The 19,012-nt window shown below is 44.1% G+C and overlaps 1 protein-coding gene across 1 annotated transcript in view; it reads left to right on the top strand.

The window, feature by feature from the left end:
- The window catches only part of CORO7 (coronin 7), a 996,081-nt gene that overhangs the window by 159,151 nt on the left and 817,918 nt on the right, over positions 1–19,012 (top strand). Inside the window, exon 5 of the mRNA XM_078663134.1 lies at positions 2,669–2,852. Within this exon, the coding sequence (XP_078519260.1) occupies positions 2,669–2,852 (184 nt within the window). The remainder of the gene's footprint in view (positions 1–2,668; positions 2,853–19,012) is intronic.

Below are 19,012 nucleotides of genomic sequence, written 5' to 3'. Positions count from 1 at the left end.
CTGTTGTGCTTCGATCGCATTGTGGGCTACCGAAGAGGCTTCACTTTAACATTAACTGTCAAGTAAGACAGTATTATTCCAAGCTTATCTCTCTATGGAACTGACGAATTTTAAAAAACTGTTGAAAACTTGGCTTTTTGGGAGCTAAACCATCTCTGACAGTATTGTGTGATTTGGCAGCGCCGGGACACTGCTTTTGGAGTAGCTGAGCGGTTTATAAATTCCTGTCATTCGTTCATTCATTCATTCATCTGCTTAGGAGCCATAAAAATTACCTATTACTCACCGTTTGGTCGTCTTGCTCCAATAAGTAAGATGTTCACAATGATGAATACATATGTTCAGCAGACCCAACAGTCACGTCTAGGGTCCGGTCATGCTGAGTTCAACAGGATTCCAGAAGGGTGTTGGTGGATGCTCTTCTTCTTCTCCTCATATGTAGCTCATCACCAATGTTAAGTCGAAGACAGCAATTTATTTCTTTTATATATTTTGAGCACGAACATGACCCAAGGGTATCAGATTGCTGCACATAAGATTGACTGAATAGAAAAAAATAAAATAAACATAGACAAGTACAACAAAAGTAAAAGATACAATGGGCTGTTGAAACAGACATCAAAATAAGCCTCCGCTCCGTCATTCCATTATTAGGCACTGATCTAGATTCTTCATGGTGGGTATTCTGCTGCTGCTCTGAGAATATTCAGTTGCAGGTACCCAAGGGGAGCAACGTTTGATTGGGGTTTTCCTGAAAAGGAAGTGCTTCTGACCAATCTGGTTATTGCTGACATTGTGCCGTCCGATGAGCCTTGGGGAAAGAAAGCCTATGAGAGAACTCTATTAATTAGAATCGTTTTCACCTCTTTTTTGAAAAAGTGGGTCGACGGGTTTGAACTCCACTAATAGCTTCTGAGTAGCTACATTCCACTAACATTACAGCTTCTTCCACAGTCTTCATCTTCACCCTCAGTCTCCAACCGCCACCTGTGTTCCATCATAATCATGGCCAGGGCCGGACTGGCCGTAGCGGACACCAGGCATTTCCCCGGTGGGCCGCCAGGGTGGGGGCTGATTTTGGGACCCTGGGGGCCATTTTTGTTACCGAGGGCTGGCAATATCGGCTCCCGGTAACAAAATCGGCCGAAACTGGCCATAGCTAACCGCTTGGCCACATCCCCCCCATCCCCACCGGGGGGCGGCCGAGCAGTTTACCAGGGCTGGTTTCTGTCCCTGATCATGGCACCACATTTTCATACTACAAGGGGTACTGATATGAGGTGAGCATTGCAAGCAGGGAGCCTGTTCAACCAACTGTTCCATTTCTGGAGAGCTCTGATGAGGTAATCACTATGTGGAAATAGTCAAAACAGACATTCACTACATATACAAAGCAAAACCAAAGGGGATGATGGACGGAGTGTTGAACATTGCAAGCACTGGGTTTAATCCATCATCAATTCTTTAGCTCACTCCGCCACCATTAAACCCAGATCAGTTGACGGGGGGTGAGTGCTTGCAATGTTCAACACTCAGTCCATCATCCCCTTTGGTTTTGCTTTATTCACTACATATAAACATAAAATAAAACCTGAAAAATGACTAGGGGTCAAGGGATTACTTTTACCAAAAAGTACTGAAGGATGGAGAATTTCTAATAAAGATAACCCCTTACGGCTCTCTATGGTATTTGCTTGGTTCGCTTTTGTGGGCACGGTTAGGTGGTCCTGCTCAGGTCTCTTTGGTGTACACTTACTCTGCTTGGGCACACCCAATCCTGCTCTTAGTACTTGCTCTACTCACCCATCTGCATTTAATACCCACGGCCATAATCCGAACACGCAGACTGCCTTCGCAATCACACGCAACACGTACACTTGGAATCACTTTCTTTTCTGTTACTTTATTTGGTTACACTGTTTTCTACCGTGAGGGTAAGGGGACAAGATGTCCTATTTAAAATGACATTATGTTAATGGTAGTGGTTTTGTATTAGCTGTGTTGTTGGCAGTCTTTGTTTACTAGACAGCAGCTATGCATTTATATCCTTGGCTTTAACATTTTTTTTTTTCAGTATGAAATTGAATCCAACACATCTATGTCACAAAAGTGAATATCTTAAAAATATATCTTTCAAACAAGTATCTTTTTTTCTTCTTCTCCATCCAGTTATGCACAACACGTGAAGCAAATACATTTGCTGTGTGTACAAAACAAGCTTTCTTGCTTTCTCGCTCACAAACACTAATATATGTTCATGCGTACACAGCTATACTCGCTCATACATTATCTCATTTACTCACAGACAGTGCTTTAAATCAGAACGTACTGTTAGACACTGTATACTACCTGCATTTATTTAATTTAAAGGGGGAAGTGCCGCCTTCTCCTCACTGGTTCAGGACTTTTAATGGGAGAGTATTGGCACTTCTCAGTACCAACAAATGTTCTTAACCCCGAGTTCCTGTACTTCTGTGTTTTCATTTAAAGCAGACATTGGTTCATTAATTTACTTGAATCCAAGCGATTTACCTTAACAACTACACGCATGCACTCTGGTTAGGATTGATGAGCTGGTTTACTCTGTACTTGTATTTGCCTTTCAATCTTTATCCACAGATAGATATGGATTCCTTCTCATGCTCCTTTGGTCTTGTGTGCTTCACAGGTGAAGGTCTGGCACCTGGGTCCTGATGGAGAGGATCTTCCTTCCTCTGCGGCTGTTACTTTGGGACCGGAAGGCTGCCAGGTGGAGACCCTACAGTTCCACCCAACTGCAGATGGAGTGCTGGCCAGTGGTGCCGGAAAGGTCTCGAAGGTCTGGGATGTTGCCAGTCAGAAACCCCTTGCAGGTATTATATGGTCCCAAGATCATGCACTTCTCAGCGGTGTACTATCAAAATACCCACAACTAAGTCATATGTGGCCAAACCTATCACCTCTGGAAAAGCAAAACAAAAGGGGTTGGATCAGCAGTATGACTTCATAGCAGACACATTCCAAACTCTGCTGTTTCTAGGAGCAGCTACTACAGGTTTCAAGCTGTCACAGGTTTTTTTTAAAGGCTATCAAGTAGTTGTAAGTTGTGAAGGGTTTTTCCAAATGCAGCCTTATTAGTTAGAGAAGCACCTGTCAGCTTGTTTCAAACATTGAAATCTAAGATAGCGGGAATGAGCTTTAATGGAAAGAACTATGCTATTTTTAGAAAGAGCTCTATAGTTTAACGTCATATGGGTTGTTTTAGTGGACAACATATTGTGCACAAGCACACACATTGGTATTACAAAAGCACTAATGAGCCCTGGTAGAAGTGCACATTTAAACAATTTATGTAAACCGTTGTAAGGCCGGATCTAGACATTCCTTATGAACACACCGAATATACCGCCATCTGCACAGTTTTTACTTTTGCTAGTGTGAGACTATATATGTGATTGTGGGCGTCAATCTGCCCTCTGTTGATATACACATGCTGGGTAGACAGTTTATAGTGGATCACTTGGGTGTTTTCTACAGTGTAGGTCAGGTCTGTTGGGATCCATTCTCATCATGGGAGTACAGTTGATGAACAGTACATATCCCCAGACCAAGGCAGGGACTCACTGCTGCTATCTTTGCTTAACAATCTGATTTGAAATATAGACCAGAGCCATGAGCATACCTCAAGGTCCAGGGCCTCAATATGCCAGACCGCTAATGAAACAATGAATGAAAACTAAACAAAAAGCAGAGCTGGAGTAGACCGACAACAAGGGAAAAAACACGAGCAGAGAATCCTAAGCAGAACATCATGAGCAGTTACAGAGATTGAACACTGATGCCAGTTCTTTTAGCAGACATGCAAGCCGGGCCAAAGACGGCTGCAATGCCAGAAACCGGTCCCCGGAAGCTTGTTTCCTTTCCAGTAAAGAATTGGCTTGGTAGTTTGGTCTGCCCTGTTCCCATGATGCACTGGGCCAGGGACAGACTAATTTGCATGTAGCCAGGTTCTGAACTGGGATGGTGCAGTGAGCTAAAAAACGGTGATGGATCAAGCCCTGATCTTTTGACTGGGTATGAGTGTTCTGCTTAATTCAGATGCTCTGTCCATCACCACCCCCTTTTCTGAATCGTTTTGGCCACTATAGGAGTGGAAGGGTATGCTCAGACATGAGTCCCTTTCTCACTGCACCATCAGGATTCAAGCAAGCCGGGCCGAAGACGGCTGCAATGCCAGAAACCGGTCCCCGGAAGCTTGTTTCCTTTCCAGTAAAGAATTGGCTTGGTAGTTTGGTCTGCCCTGTTCCCATGATGCACTGGGCCAGGGACAGACTAATTTGCATGTAGCCAGGTTCTGAACTGGGATGGTGCAGTGAGCTAAAAAACGGTGATGGATCAAGCCCTGATCTTTTGACTGGGTATGAGTGTTCTGCTTAATTCAGATGCTCTGTGCATCACCACCCCCTTTTCTGAATCGTTTTGGCCATTATATGAGTGGAAGGGTATGCTCAGACATGAGTCCCTTGCTCACTGCACCATCAGGATTCAAGCAAGCCGGGCCGAAGACGGCTGCAATGCCAGAAACCGGCCCCCGGAAGCTTGTTTCCTTTCCAGTAAAGAATTGGCTTGGTACTTGGTCTGCCCTGTTCCCATGATGCACTGGGCCAGGGACAGACTAATTTGCATGTAGCCCGGTTCTGAACTGGGATGGTGCAGTGAGCTAAAAAACGGTGATGGATCAAGCCCTGATCTTTTGACTGGGTATGAGTGTTCTGCTTAATTCAGATGCTCTGTCCATCACCACCCCCTTTTCTGAATCGTTTTGGCCACTATAGGAGTGGAAGGGTATGCTCAGACATGAGTCCCTTGCTCACTGCACCATCAGGATTCAAGCAAGCCGGGCCGAAGACGGCTGCAATGCCAGAAACCGGTCCCCGAAAGCTTGTTTCCTTTCCAGTAAAGAATTGGCTTGGTAGTTTGGTCTGCCCTGTTCCCATGATGCACTGGGCCAGGGACAGACTAATTTGCATGTAGCCAGGTTCTGAACTGGGATGGTGCAGTGAGCTAAAAAACGGTGATGGATCAAGCCCTGATCTTTTGACTGGGTATGAGTGTTCTGCTTAATTCAGATGCTCTGTCCATCACCACCCCCTTTTCTGAATCGTTTTGGCCACTATAGGAGTGGAAGGGTATGCTCAGACATGAGTCCCTTGCTCACTGCACCATCAGGATTCAAGCAAGCCGGGCCGAAGACGGCTACAATGCCAGAAACCGGTCCCCGGAAGCTTGTTTCCTTTCCAGTAAAGAATTGGCTTGGTAGTTTGGTCTGCCCTGTTCCCATGATGCACTGGGCCAGGGACAGACTAATTTGCATGTAGCCAGGTTCTGAACTGGGATGGTGCAGTGAGCTAAAAAACGGTGATGGATCAAGCCCTGATCTTTTGACTGGGTATGAGTGTTCTGCTTAATTCAGATGCTCCGTCCATCACCACCCCCTTTTCTGAATCGTTATTAGTTAGAGAAGCACCTGTCAGCTTGTTTCAAACATTGAAATCTAAGATAGCGGGAATGAGCTTTAATGGAAAGAACTATGCTATTTTTAGAAAGAGCTGTGTAGTTTAACGTCATATGGGTTGTTTTAGTGGACAACATATTGTGCACAAGCACACACATTGGTATTACAAAAGCACTAATGAGCCCTGGTAGAAGTGCACATTTAAACAATTTATGTAAACCGTTGTATGGCCGGATCTAGACATTCCTTATGAACACACCGAATATACCGCAATCTGCACAGTTTTTACTTTTGCTAGTGTGAGACTATATAAGTGATTGTGGGCGTCAATCTGCCCTCTGTTGATATACACATGCTGGGTAGACAGTTTATATTGGATCACTTGGGTGTTTTCTACAGTGTAGGTCAGGTCTGTTGGGATCCATTCTCATCATGGGAGTACAGTTGATGAACAGTACATATCCCCAGGCCCAGGAAGGGACTCCCTGTAGCTATCTTTGCTTAACAATCTGATTTGAAATAGAGACCAGAGCCATGAGCATACCTCAAGGTCCAGGGCCTCAATATGCCAGACCGCTAATGAAACAATGAATGAAAACTAAACAAAAAGCAGAGCTGGAGTAGACCAACAACAAGGAAAAAACACGAGCAGAGAATCCTAAGCAGAACATCATGAGCAGTTACAGAGATTGAACACTGATGCCAGTTCTTTTAGCAGACATGTGACTGAAAATTGAGAAAGAGAGAGAGAAACATGGCTGCAGCAAAAGACAGAAAAGAATAGAATAAACCTAGGAACAACAAATCAAAAACAGATGTAGAGGACTGGAACAAGCAACGTGAAGCAACGTGAAGCATTTGAAGTAGCACTGCAAAGGGAAAGAGAAAATGCAGCCAAAGCTAATGGAGCAAAGTACGGATTGCTGCCAGCACAGACTGTGATCAGTTTAAAGATGTCTTTTTTTTTACATGTATATGTTTATTGGAAAATAGAGTAACAATAAATATACCAATACATATTTAAAATGTCAATGTACATTATACATTGACATTTTAAATATGTATTGGTATATTTATTGTTACTCTATTTTCCAATAAACATCTGCAAATTCATTAGGAGATTATCAAAAGAAAGACGAGTTATCAATTCTAAAAAACATCTCCCAGGAGTCTTGTAATGTCTTTTGGCCACTTTTTACTCTAACTTTCAAAATTGCGGGCTTTATTTAGAAAAGATGACAAAATAGTGTCCACCAATTATTCATGGATGGCGGACTGGAGGATTTCCATTCTCGAACAATTCAATCAATCAGTCAGCTCGGATTTGTAAAGCGCAGCTAATCACCGGAGGGGGTATCCAGGCACTAGGTTCTTGCTGCACTCAGTCAAAGAGCCAGGTCTTGAGTCCCTTTCTGAATTGCGGGAGAAAGGATGATGTTCGGAGGAGGGAACGGTCATTCCAGGACTTGGCGGCGAAGTAGGAGAAAGATCGTCCTCCGCTGTAACTTTGGCGGACACGGGGAATGTGAGTGAGGGCAAGGGAGGCAGATCGGAAGAGTCTATAGGGTCAGTGGAAGTTCAGGCAGTGATTGATGTATGCTGGTCCTTGGTCATGGAGGGCCTTGTGGGTGTGTACCAGCATCTTGAATTGGTCTTTTATGGATGGGGAGCAAGTGGAGGTTCCTGAAGTGGGGGGGTAATGTGGGTTCATTTGGGAAGGTTGAGGATGAGTCTGGCAGATGAGTTATGTATTGTCTGGAGTCTCTTCAGGAGTTGGGTGGCGATTCCTGTTTAGAGCACGTTGCCGTAGTTGAGCTGGGTTGTTACTAGGGCTTGGGTGATGTTTTTGCTGGTGTTGACCGGCAGCCACCTGAAGATCTTTTGGAGCATGTGAAGAGTGTGGAAGCAGGCAGTGGTGACTGCATTGATCTGGTGTTTTATGGTGATTTTGCTGTCCAGGATGATACCAAGGTTGCGGTTGTGGTATGTTGGTGTTGGTGTGGGTCCAAGTTCAGAAGGCCATCAGGTGTTGTTCCATGGGGAGGTGTTGTTTCCAAAGAAGCACTTCCCTCTTCTCTGTGTTGAGCTTTAGGCAGTTGGTCTTCATCCAGGCGACTATTTTTTTAATTTTATTTTATGAAGTTTTATAGAGCACGAACCAGATCTCGAGGGATATCAGAGCGCTTTACAGAAGAGCGGTTGTAGTCACAACAATCATAGATAAATGATACACAGCGAATAAAACTCCAGTACGATATCGGATAAGAATACCAAACAGTTACAGTCACAATAATCACCAACAAATGATACACAGCGAGTACTGTGATTAACAGGTCAATAACAGGCTGTCACAGGGGGCAATGCCAAATTAAGGTAAAAATGTGTTCATTAGGAAACTTTTGGCTTCAAGTTTGAAAGCATTAATTGATTATACTCTGCGCAATTCCGGTGGAAGAGAGTTCCAGATCTTTGGTGCAGCACCTGATAAGGCTCAACGACAAGTTCTCTTTTTATTCATGATACGTGATTTCAGAAGGAAGTTGTTAGCACTTCTTGAGGCTCTCTCGCCACATGATAATTCAAGCTTTTGTGCTAGGTACCTGGGGGTGTTGTCGTGCAGGGCTTTGTGCTCTAGAACGATAATCTTAAACTGGATTCGAGCTTCATAGGGCAGCCAATTAAGAGACTTTAAGACTGGTGAAATGTGCTCATTTTGTTTGGTACCAAGAATTAGTCTGGCTGCATCGTTTAGTGCTGACCTTAGTGGAGCCAGGGTGTATTTGGGAAGGCCACAGAGCATAGCGCTGCCATAATCTAGTCTCGGCAAGACTAGTGCTTGGACCGCTTGTTTGAAGTCATTTTGTGGAAGGAAGGGCTTGATATTTCTAAGTGTCCGCATCAAGTGATTAGCTCCCTTACATACATTGCTGATATGATTTTTCATATTCAGTTGCTTGTCCAAGGTGATTATGGGGGATTTGGCAGAGTCTATGATGAGAGGGGTTCAATTGAAAGCAGTGAGGTGAGTCAGCCAAAGGTCTAGCTTGAAGGGGTGGGCTGGAGGAGAGATGAAAATGAATTCAGTTTTGGAGGGGTTGAGCAGGAGATGGTTCTCAGTTAACCAATTTTGAGTAGACGTTAAGGTAGAGTTGAGTGTTATGATGTTTTTCAGGGATGAATTTTTTAAGTAAAGTTGTGTGTCGTCAGTGTACATATGGAAGGAAATGTTCTTGTCATTTAGAGAATTAGCAAGAGGTTCTAAAAAGAGGTTGAAAAGGATAGGGGAGAGGGCGGACCTTGGGGGACACCCATGAGTACTGGAGAGGGCTGGGAGAGGGAGTAGTTTGCCTTAACTCTTTGTGTTCTTTGGTGGAGGAATGAGGAGAACCATTGAAGCACCAGACCTGAGAATCCCATCCTTCAGAGTGGAAAGGAGGTTGTCATGATTAACCGTGTCGAATGAAGAGTAAGGATCCCAGAGGATCAGGAGGCAGGAGTCATTTTGGTTGAGTATATTTAATATGTTGTCCATAACATGCGTATGTGCCGATTCTGTGCCCCTTCCGAAAGCCTGATTGATGTTGGTTAAGGAGTTGAAAATTCTCCATGTGCGCACAAAGTTGGGATTGTACACAGATTATACTCTTCATGCAGTTGTGGAAGTTGGTCCTAGTGCTGCAAGGGTTGTCTGAGAGTGAGGGGATGAACTGGGTGTCGCCTGCATAGGATATGATGTTGAGGCTATGGGTTTTTACTATGTTGGCCAGGGGTGTCATATAGGTGTTCAATAGGGCGGAGCTGAGGGATGAAGCTTGAGAGATGCTACAGAGTGGCAGAGTATCTGTGGGTGGCAGGAGGGCCTGGGTTCTTGATGCTGGGCGCATACCAGGCATGCATGGTCTCACATTGGCTTGCCTTTGACACGGCTGTGCTGTGGCCTTCATTAAATAGGTCCTGGGAGCATTGCGCTGAGTGGCGATTGGGCGGGAAAGGAGTGAGTGGCACGGCAAGCCAGCTCCTAAAACTGTGCAAAAATTGAACTCCACGTTATGGAGTCATGAAAACTTTCAGGAAAGATAGAATGGTTTCAAAATTCCACATAAAAGTTGATCATCCCACTGCCATAATTCTTACGCCACTCCTCCATATTTTAAAAGCATCCAAACAAAACCTACATTTGACTCTCTGAAAATAATTAGGCTCAATATGTTCAGTGAAAGCATCCCTCTCACCCCAACGGAAGATGATATATGTCCGGATTTCATCTGTCTCCTTTATTGGAAACCAACAGTCGTATATGTTGACCCATGGCAGCCCAATAATATAATTTAAAATTGGGGAGAGCCCAACCTCCTCTTTGTGTCGATAGTTGCATAAGGCGGATCACTTTTATCCTTTTGTACGATGTATACAGAATCTAATCTCCTAAAACAGGAATTAGGGACAAATAAAGGGATAACTGGAAACAGATAAAAGATCTTTGGAAGTATTGCCATCTTAATAACATTAAAACGTCTTAATAAACTTAAACGGAGCTGGTGCAGCACCGAAACAACAGTTTGTGGTAAAAGTTCCTTATCATTTAAATGGGCAATGTCTTATATGTGGTTTGATATTTTAATCACCAGATAAACTACTGCTTAATCACCCTTGATTTTTCTTCCCAAAACTTATAAATGACCACAATCTGGGCTTTTCTTGTTGGTAAGTATATAACCAGAGAACTTGTTGAAATGCATCGCTTCAGCCTCAATGTGTTTGATAGCCTTTTCTGCGTCCTAAGGATAAATTGCCATTTCATTGGCATAGGCGGAGATCTTAGTTGCATACCTATTAAGAATAATTGGCCTACTACCCTTATTGTTCTTTATACAATAAAGATATGGCCCAGAGTAATGACAAACAATAACAGAGATATCAGGCAGCCCTGGCTCGTTCACCAAAGGATACAGGCAATCAGAATAGTGCTCATTCACTTTGACTCTGGCCCCAGGTTGTTTATAGAATAGCTGTAACCGCTTACAAAAGACCTGACCAAGACCCAGCCTTCTCATAATGGACAACAAAAAAGGCCATGAAACTATGTTGAAAGCCTTCTATGCATCCAATAGAATCATACCGGCCAGACTCCCTAAAGCCTTAACGGAACAATCAGGGATACTGAAGAATTAACAGTACTTAATTTCAGCCGGTGGTTTCCGGTGCTCGGCACCGGCACTTAATTGTCAGCTCTAGTGCTTATGACAGTCTGCCACATGGTGGCACTATCTGCCTAATTAAGTATGAGCACAACAACAGTTGTTTAATAAATCTATGTACATTAACAATGACTAATACCTGCTGCCCAAGCCATTCTTATAGCTTTGTCAGCCTCGAATATTATGAATTGTCAGACATGTTCTTAAGAGTGTAATGATTGCTAGTTGTGTTGGCACTATATGAAAAGGTCTATAGCTAAGTTAATAATTGGCTGTAAAGACAGACAACTACGTGAAAAGCCTAGTCATTTATATTATACAGTTATAACCTATACCCAACATATTTTTTAAAAAACACATAGTTTGAATTGAATATACATTTATTTTTATAAGATGATATATATTTACAGAAGAACTTTCTTTTGATAATTAAATCACACCATTGTTATTATTTCATGATTACATATATGGTAATGAAAACACAGTACACACTAAAACGTAGACAAGTTGATGGAGGCAAGGGGGTAGTATCGACTGGACGGAAAATCTCTAGATGTAATGGATGATCCGCCTTCAAAGTAGAACGTTGCGGACGTTTGGCGCATACGGACTCCCCGGTTTTGGCAGCACTATTCAAGATAGAGGATAACCCTTTCAAAATATATACATTTGGCATCCTACTCTGCTTGAAGGCTGATTTCCGGTTTTTGCAGGACTATTCGAGATAGAGGACAACCATTTCATAATAAATACATTCGGCGTCCTGCTCTACTTTGAAGGCGGATCATCCATTACATCTAGAGATTTTCCGTCCAGCCACCTCTGGCATTCTAGAAATATCTTTTGGTCTCAAATTTATCCTGAGCGTCTGTGGAAAAGTAAATTTTGCCATGTTCTGTGTCCCTACGCCTCATCCATCATATGTTATGTGTGCATGATCAATATGCATATGTTATTCCCCATTTCTGATTAAAGACGCAATTACAGTTGTGTCCACCTCTAGTATGTTAGTTTCCAGTCCTCGTGAATACTACGAATATCAGGCCTATGTGAGTAATGTTGCCACGTTTCTCAGTGTGCACGTTATTCAATTATAAAGTCCCCGTTTCCAGGCCTCAAAAGGGCCCGGACCACAGATTCAGCTCCTGTCTCCTGAAAGCCTCGCTGAGGAGCGATACAGCCCCCACCTGTATCCTCGACCCTTCACTTACTTCCTGCCTTGCAGTGCCCGGTGCACCCCGGCTCTGCCTCTGAGTCTGCCAAAAGTATGTTATAGTTCCTGCTATCAGTTCAGTCCTCCTCCTCTGCATTCCTAAGCTACTGAACTGCATCAATAGTTCCCGTCATTGTCTAGCCTTCTCGTCTCCACGTTAGAGAAATACTGTATTTAATGGTCATTTAATATTCTTCACGCACTACATGTAGAATAATGCATGGTCCAGTCTTAGAATCAAGTTAGCTTTTCCCCTCATGACTTCTAGTTTATATCAACATGTTCCCTAAACATTAGATACCAGATAGGGTTTAGGTACATGTCGCTCCGACCCTCCAGACTCTAGTCTCTGCTCCTAGCACAGAGTTCGTAGCCCCCAGCTTCTCCTAGTAACACGTCATTGCTAGTTTTCGCGCACCATTAGGTTAGAGGTCCCGGCTCCTTAGGTAGCCCCCTCCAATGTTTCCGCCCATTCATGACATATTCTGTTACGTTTGCACCACATGTCTATGTATACGCCCAGTTACACCTCTTTTTACTGATATCTCTCGCGACTGCTACGCGTCACGTCTTCTACTCCACCTACTGTTACGCCCACTGCAATGTAATGCTATGTGTTTGCGCTATGTATATAAGTCAATGTTTTGTTATTAAATGTTAGCGCGCTCATCCCAGACCTAGCCCCAGCAGCTGCTGGGCCTCTTTTCCCCTGCTGGGCCCCAGTTGTCCTGCTGGGCCCTGTCATTCTGTTCCTATGCAGGTTGTCCTGATCCTGTCCTTATGCTGTAATAAACCTGCAGAAACTCCTACTACCTCGAATCTTGACTCTTATTTATTGAGCTATCTGTTATGCTATAAGTCTAGTCAAAAATAGGGTATTATTTATTTATTTACCACAAAATGGCGCCCGAACAGGGACTTGCCCTTTCCCCACGCGTCGGTGAAGCCACGCCGACCCCCTGACCCTCTGCAGTCGTGACGGAACCATACTGGCCAAGTGCAGATATTTCTGCTTCAAGTATCCCTCAGGCCCACGGAGGAGACGGAGGAGGCGGTCCAGCATCCGAACGAGACGGTGGAGGAACGCGGCGAGTCCCGACCAGAGCCCAAGCCGAGAGTCCAAGGTCCGAGGTATGCGGAGGCCCACCCGTAACTGAAGTCCGAAGTCCGAAGTTCGTCGTCGTAGTCCAGTCCCGTCCGAGGCCTTCCGTTCCGTACTGCCCGGTGAGTACCATTGCTGGGGTAGTGTCTAGACAGGGTCAGTCTAAATTGACTCCTGGTCCGTGGGTTGGTGGTACCCAAGCCCACAAACGAAGTGTTCACCTAGGTGGATACGGGTCTTGATGCGTTCCTTTATGGGACCGGTATGTTCCGTGCTGTTACAGCAGTGCATCCAGTAACTCTAGTCTGTTCCGTTCTCGAGAATTCTGTTCTGTTTCTGTTTTCAGTATTTTCAGGTAGTATTCTGTTCGAACTGTTATGATATGATATTGTTTAATGTATTTCCAATGTCGTGGTATGCCTGAATTGTTTTCCCAATTGTTATTGTTTTTCGTGTATTGTATTGTGTTCCGATTCAAGTTTAGAATGCCGCTCTTTTCCAAGTTACGTCAGTTAAAAACTAGAAAGGGTCTGCTGGAAGCAGCAGTTCCTGTTCCGCCTAGGGACAGTCCAGGTCACTTTATGTATCAGAAACATGGCATAAGCGCCATATTGTATCTAGATTTATGGGTAGAGTATACCAAACAGTTAGAAGAAAAGTATAGATGGCCCGTATCGGGTACATGGGATGCCGAATGTATCATGCGAGTAGAAGAAGCATTATGGAAAAAGAAAGCCAGACAGTCACAGAAAGATGCCATCGAGTTATGGCGTAAGGAAGCGCATAGAAGAACGGAAAAGGAAGTCAGAAAGTCAGAGTTAAGTAGAGAATCCCAAGAACGAGCCCAAGAAAGAGAATTAATCGAGATAGGTGAACAAGTCAAAGTCGAACAGTCAGACAGACAGAGGCATGCCCTTATTAAGGGTATGTATCCTCTCCTTGCCGAAGGCTTGCCAAAAGCGACCCCAGAGGCACCCAGTAATTTCCCGCCACCATTAGTTCCGATCAAGCTACGTCACAAACCGACCGCAGCTGATATTTTTATTTCGTCCTATCTGGACGACACAGTTCCAGAATATGCAAATCCAGTTCGCGCTCCACCTGTCCCTGTAAATCAGGCACTTCCCGTTCCTCCAGACACCGGAGTACCTGTTACGGTACCCCCGGGTCAGCCTGCCATACAAGTTCAGCCCACGTTACAATTACCGACCCTGCAAGCACGAAGAATGTCAGTCGACGATTCTAGTATAGGGGCCGCAGGAGGAGGTCCTCCTCAAACCCCGCCGCCACACAAGCGTTTATCGGCACTCGAATTACATGCTCAAGCATCACAGCGTACTCCTAAAAGTAATAAGTCTGTTACAGAAATCAGGCAAGCCCTTACTGAATGTGTCTATGACACAGTCCCAGGCGAGTATAATATGGTTTTATATTCCGTACGCGTAAGAAGGGTGACCGAGTATCTAGTCACCTTACCAAATATGAAAGAAGATCTAGACAGAATATATCGTTTCATCCGTACAGGGGATGATCCAGAAAGTATTGGCGAGATTATGTCTCAAAGGAAAGCCGAGATTCAGCTCATGATATTAAAGTTCCTGATCAATTGTCTAATAAGAGAACAAGATTACCCGTCTAAAGATCCCGCCGAAATGAGAATCCTGACAAGGTGGAGTGATAATATAGCCGAGGGTAAGCACAAGACCATTAGTGCCATGGAAAGTATGTACAAGAAAATTCGTAAAGAAATAATAAGGTTACACGAACAGCGTAAAGCAGCACAAATAAGCGAGAAAGAAAGTATCTCTGATCCTGAAGAGGAAGACGAGAATCCCGCCAGAATAGCGTATGTAGGAAAATCCAGATTTCCAGATCGCCATTTACGTCCAGAACCTAAGTCTATTTTTCATCATCCAGCACCAGAACAAGGTTCTTTAGAACAAGTATTTCAAGCTACCGATCACATCCTGAAATCACGAGTCGGTTACAGTGAACTAAGTACCATGCATGAACAAGAACTAGCCCGATCAGCAGTCCGATGGATTACTGATTCTACCACTTTTCCAGACGAAATAGTGGCACAAATGTTTCTGAAACTGCCCCCAGCCGAGCAACGACTGGTGGGTATGTATATGATCCAGCACCTCATTACTCAGTATGAGGGTCAACATTCTGATCCAGGCCCGTTACATGATATCCTGAACGAGTTACTCCAGTACAGATGGAGAGGTCTAGGTACCGATTTAATTAGTGTCATTCTAGAACAGCGCCACAAGTATAGAACGTTCCTGAACCCGCATTTTGTTCATGTCTCACCCCCAGAAAGTAAACCATTCTACATAGACAGACAGAATCCGCTACGAGAAGTCCACCCAGTCCAAGGGGCGGGTGGCGTAATGCAACGAGTGTTTGTATACACTCCGATATCAAAGATGGAACTTCTTGAAATGAAGAAATTAATTCCCTGTCACGACAAAGATCCAGCAGGGTTCCATAGAGAATTAAAAGACATGCTCCGTATGGGAGAATACACTTACCCAGATATCATTAAAATGTTAAAGGTCCTGCTACCCGCAGGGGTGTATGAAAAGTTAAAGGAAAAAGAATGGGAGGTGGGAGAGAAAAAGATCGATTGGGCAGCTCTAGAAGCTGAAGACAAGGCACGAGTACCAGGTACCGGTCTTGGAGATAAATGTAAAGAATTACCAGAGTTATTGATTCAAGTTTTACCCAGATTATTGACAACTAGGAAAGAAGACTGGGATGCAATCTCAGCCTGTAAACAGAAACAAGAAGAGGATATTAGTGATTTTTATTCTAGATTTGAGAAATGTTTCAGTATTAACAGTGGTCTCAAGACAAGTAGTGAGTCATACCCTCATCTTTTCGTTACCAAATTAGTCGAGAATTCAAGTCCACAAATTAAAAACCGAGTTTTGAAAGTCGAAAGCACCTGGCAAGCAAATACTCCGTCCCAGATGCTCCAGATGCTTCAGTATCACCAGAATAGAATTAGAGAAGAGCAAGAACACGAAAGAAAACGTATGAAAGACACGAAAATGAAAGTGCTAGTTGCACAATCTATTCCTCAAGACAGTCAGAAGAGAGGTCCGAATCAAGCCAGTCACCCTGCAGCTCCCGTTAAAGGGAACTGCAATTATTGTAAACAGCCAGGTCATTTTATAAACGAGTGTGCAGTTCTGAAACACAACATAGCTACTGGTAAGACTAAAGAAAGACCACGTCCGCCGAGACAAGAACAAGTTTCACAGACTCCCCAGCTACAGAATGCACTACAGACAGTTACAGTACCGCAGCCTATTGCTGCAACACAGCACGTTACATCGCAGATGTACCAGTATGCACAGTCCGAGTATCCAGAGTACCAGTCATATTCATGAAACAGCCTAGAGAGGGAGGTAGGCTTGCCTCTCATCGAGATACCTGTAGACCAAGAAGGTCCCTATGTTCATAGTCAAGTATTAGGGAAAGACAGAAAGTTTTTGATCGATACAGGGGCAAGTAGGACCACAATTAGTCATGCCGAAGTTCCAGGGGCTCCGCTCTCAGGCTCAAGAAATGTTTCCCTTGGATTTTCAGGAAAACCCATAGTTAATGAAATATCTAAGCCAGTTACTCTAGAAGTAGGTCCATTGTCCCGTACTACTGATCTGTTACTTACTAAGTCATGTCCAGAAAATCTATTAGGTATTAAGACACTGAAAGAGTTAGGTGCAGTTATTTGCTGTTCCCCAGAGGGAATACGTCTGTTCCTACGTGACTTTAAGGGTCACTATGTATTACGAGATTTTGATTCAAGATTGTCTAATGTTCCGCAGCATTTATGGGCGCAAGGTCCAACTGATGTAGGTTACATGCAAATCACACCCTATCGTGTGACTCTCAAACCAGGTGTAGTGTTACCACGAATCAGGCAGTACAGATTGCCACCTGAGGCTGTAGCAGCCTTATCCAAAATTATTGACGAGCTCATGGCTCAAGGAGTAGTTGTAGAAACTGACTCCAACGTGTGTAATTCTCCGATCATTCCAGTCATGAAACGTACTGATCCAAATGCACCCCCAGTATATCGATTAGTGATTGATTTACGAGAGCTTAACAAATGTATTATTCCTCAGTACCCAGTTGTTCCAGACATTTCTTCCCTGTTAACAGCCATTGATTCCGAAGCCATGTTTTTCACTGTCATAGACCTCAAGAATGCATTTTTTAGTGTTCCTATTCATCCAGACAGCCAGTTTCTTTTCGGATTTTGTTTAAATGGAAGGAGCTATATGTTTACACGCGCTCCTCAAGGTTTCACAGAAAGCCCTAGTATTTACAGTCAAGCACTCAAGAGACAACTAGACAACATTCACATGCCAACTGACACTGCCCTGCTCCAGTATGTCGATGATCTACTGATCACAGCCCGTTCTGAACGTGCTTGCGAGCGAGCATCACTTACAGTTCTGTATTTTCTGGCCGAGATGGGACACAAGGTGTCACCTTCGAAGCTTCAATTCTGTGTCCAGCAAGTGGTATACTTAGGACACTTGCTGTCCAAGAGGGGTAGGCAGTTGACACCCGACCGTATCCAGTTAATAGCGAGTCTTCCCCAGCCAAGAACCCAGAAGGAGGTACGTGCCTTTATCGGCCTTACTTCTTATTGTAGACAATGGATTCCCCAGTATGCATTCCTAGCCAAGCCACTGATACAGTTAACGACACAGGAGGCAGCCGTATCGACTGTCCTCCCTTGGACATCTGACCATACACTTAGTTTCAACGAGTTAAAGAAAGCCCTATGTCAAGCTCCAGTTCTAGCTACACCGAACTACAGTAAGCCTTTTACACTTTTCGTTACTGAACGCGAAGGTACAGCATTATCTGTCCTCACACAAGATCAAGCAGGTCAATACAAGCCCTGTGCTTATTTTTCGAGCACATTAGATCCAGTCGCCCAGGCGTTGCCTGCGTGCCTCAAGTCAGTTGCAGCCACAGCACTAGCTATCAGACAAAGTGATTCTATAGTTTTAGGACATTCCTTGACAGTACAAGTTCCACATTCAGTAGAAGTTCTTTTAAACCGAACACAAACTCAGCACTTGACAATTGCACGTTTAACAGGTTATGAATTGACACTGTTCCAGCCACACATAGAAATTAGACGCTGCAACGTCCTGAATCCTGCTACACTGTTACCATCAGTTAGTTCAAATCCAGACACACATGATTGTGTGGAAGTAGTCAACATTACGACAAAGCCAAGACAAGACCTGACAGACATTCCGCTACCAGATCCTGACCTGACACTTTATGTGGATGGTTCATGTATGAGAACTAGTACAGGAGAACTAGTCGCCGCGTATGCAGTGACTACTGACACTGAAGTTATTGAAACACACCGTATTGATACCCTGTCCGCTCAAGCAGCAGAGCTAGTCGCTCTGACACAAGCCTGTATACATGCCAAGAACCTGAAGGTTAATGTTTACACAGATTCACGTTACGCATTCGGAGTTGTACACGACTTCGGAGTGCTCTGGCAGGAGAGAGGTTTTATGACTTCTCATGGAACCAAGATTCAGCATGGTCTCCTTATTCAAGCCCTGTTAGATGCCATACATTTACCGACATCTATTGCTATCATGAAGTGCAAAGCACATACGAAAGTTACTGACATTATTTCCCAAGGTAATGATTTAGCAGACCGCACAGCCAAGCTTACAGCACAGACTCCAGACATTCCAGTTAATCAGACACAGACACATACTCCAGATCCGATTACATGCATGACAGTTAAGGACCCTACTCAAGATGTCATAGATATCCAGTCACATGCTACTCCTGATGAAATCAAGAAATGGTCTGTACAAGGAGGGGTCCAGACAGATCAAGGATGGTTAACGAAGGGTAGAGCCACATGGTTTCTCCCCGATTCTATGGTTCAAGTCATTATCAATACCGCACATAGTCCAGCACATTTAGGAGAAAAAGCTATG

The sequence above is a fragment of the Lissotriton helveticus genome, chromosome 10 (assembly GCF_964261635.1).
Source record: "Lissotriton helveticus chromosome 10, aLisHel1.1, whole genome shotgun sequence".
NCBI classification, from domain to species: domain Eukaryota; kingdom Metazoa; phylum Chordata; class Amphibia; order Caudata; family Salamandridae; genus Lissotriton; species Lissotriton helveticus.
This window is presented reverse-complemented; position numbering and strand designations above follow the sequence as displayed.